A 1,726-nucleotide genomic window follows, 5' to 3' on the forward strand; every position below is an offset into this window, starting at 1 on the left:
CACATACACTCAAACCCCCACTAAACTCATCCACCCACTCACCCATAGCGTTCGAGTTTTTCAACAGAACCATGTTGGCGCTCCCGTCCTCCTCCATGATCATATACACTGGGTGCTGGCTGTACAGGTTCCAGTCGCTCTGTGGACAGGATAAAAAAGCCGTAAAATCAGTCACATCCCCCTTCCCCCCCCCTCCCTTTCCACGCAAATAGTCAGATCACTCAGTGGAAGATATGTGTCCTTGGGGAAAGTCACTTTACACGAAGTTTTCTCACTTCGCCCAGGTGAAAATTGGTACTCAGCTATAGATAGTGAAAGATCTTGTTAGTTTGTTAGTGTTTGAGCGCTTAACCAGTTTCTTGCACTGTATGCTTCCCGGAAAGCTGAATTATTTATAAAATGGCTGTCCTTTGTAGTAAAAATAAAGCCCCTTCGTTTTTAAGCAACCTTATTCAAATGTGTGTCCACCAAGATCATGAAGATCAGGAGATCATTCTCTAACGGGAGCACCTAGGAAGGGATGTTCTTTTTTCATTTAGCTACATCTTTCTAGAACTCTTTCCCACAGCACTTGAGGGATACAAATTCGGAGGCAAAATTAAAAAATTCATTTTAAAATACCATAAGAAATGTCATCCTGATAGTAAGTACTTCCTATTCGTAACACTCTTATCCTCTAAGTGGTAAGTGCATATTTGGTCGCTTTTAAGGACAAGCGGGCTAACCCAGATTTCGAGGGTTTCCAGAAAGCTTAATCTACACCAAAAGTGGACATTGCACTACCTATAGGAAAATGGTTTCATCGGTGTGTATATTTGTTTGGCTGTAGAGAAAACTCTCCTTGTCTTTTAAAGAATCTGAACAGGGGTCCAAAAACTTTACCTTCGATTTTCTCGAAACAACTTTTTTCCGGATAGCCCGCTTGTGCTTAGAAGCGACCAATTGTACTGTAATAGTATGAATATTGGTTTATTATGTGTTTGAGTTCATCTGAAGAGCATAATATGTACGTACACCATGCATGATATGTAGAACGTGTTGTCATTTGCCTTGAGCTGAAGTGTATTGCAGTGGGCGTACACTGAAATTATAATAATAATTATAATTCTAATCAAGATTACTATTTTCTGGTTATTATCATTACTATTACTATTGACGCATCATGAGACTTTTTTTTCCACGAGTCTTCCTCAATGTTGTAAGTCGCGAGGTGGGAGTAAATTTCCACACATGTACGGGCTGTCACGTGTCACAAACTCACGTTAACCCTATCCGTACGTCGTGTTTTACTATCGTATCCATTCGACGTGGGGAACTCTGTGCCACCACTTTTAAAACAGGAAATCTACTCGTTAATCCGATCCGTACGCTTTGCATAACAGTCATTCAATATGCTTTTTTATTTAATACTGAAAGTTTCAAAGAGATCTTCGCACTAGAAGTATTCTAAAATGTGAAAAATACAACCCCGGGGGTACAAAATGACCCCAGGGCGTACGGATAGGGTTAAGCTGCGTGTGTTACAATGTACTCATGATGAGACGCGCATGTCATGTGTCCATAGCGTACTCTACTAACAGGCCTACTCAGCGTGCGGCTGGGGTCTCGGACTGGGGGCCTACTATATCATTTAAGTATTAACGTCTATTTATCCAGTCGACTCCATATTCAGTCTCTGAGCATTGTTTCCAAAGGTAATTACAATATTTAGTCTTAAGTGACATAA

General features: G+C 40.7%; 1 protein-coding gene across 1 annotated transcript in view; it reads right to left on the bottom strand.

The window, feature by feature from the left end:
• The window catches only part of LOC101845470 (sucrase-isomaltase, intestinal), a 14,570-nt gene that overhangs the window by 2,713 nt on the left and 10,131 nt on the right, over positions 1-1,726 (bottom strand). Inside the window, exon 5 of the mRNA XM_035970011.1 lies at positions 43-139. Within this exon, the coding sequence (XP_035825904.1) occupies positions 43-139 (97 nt within the window). The remainder of the gene's footprint in view (positions 1-42; positions 140-1,726) is intronic.

Source organism: Aplysia californica, unplaced genomic scaffold (assembly GCF_000002075.1).
Source record: "Aplysia californica isolate F4 #8 unplaced genomic scaffold, AplCal3.0 scaffold00209, whole genome shotgun sequence".
Lineage (NCBI taxonomy): Eukaryota > Metazoa > Mollusca > Gastropoda > Aplysiida > Aplysiidae > Aplysia > Aplysia californica.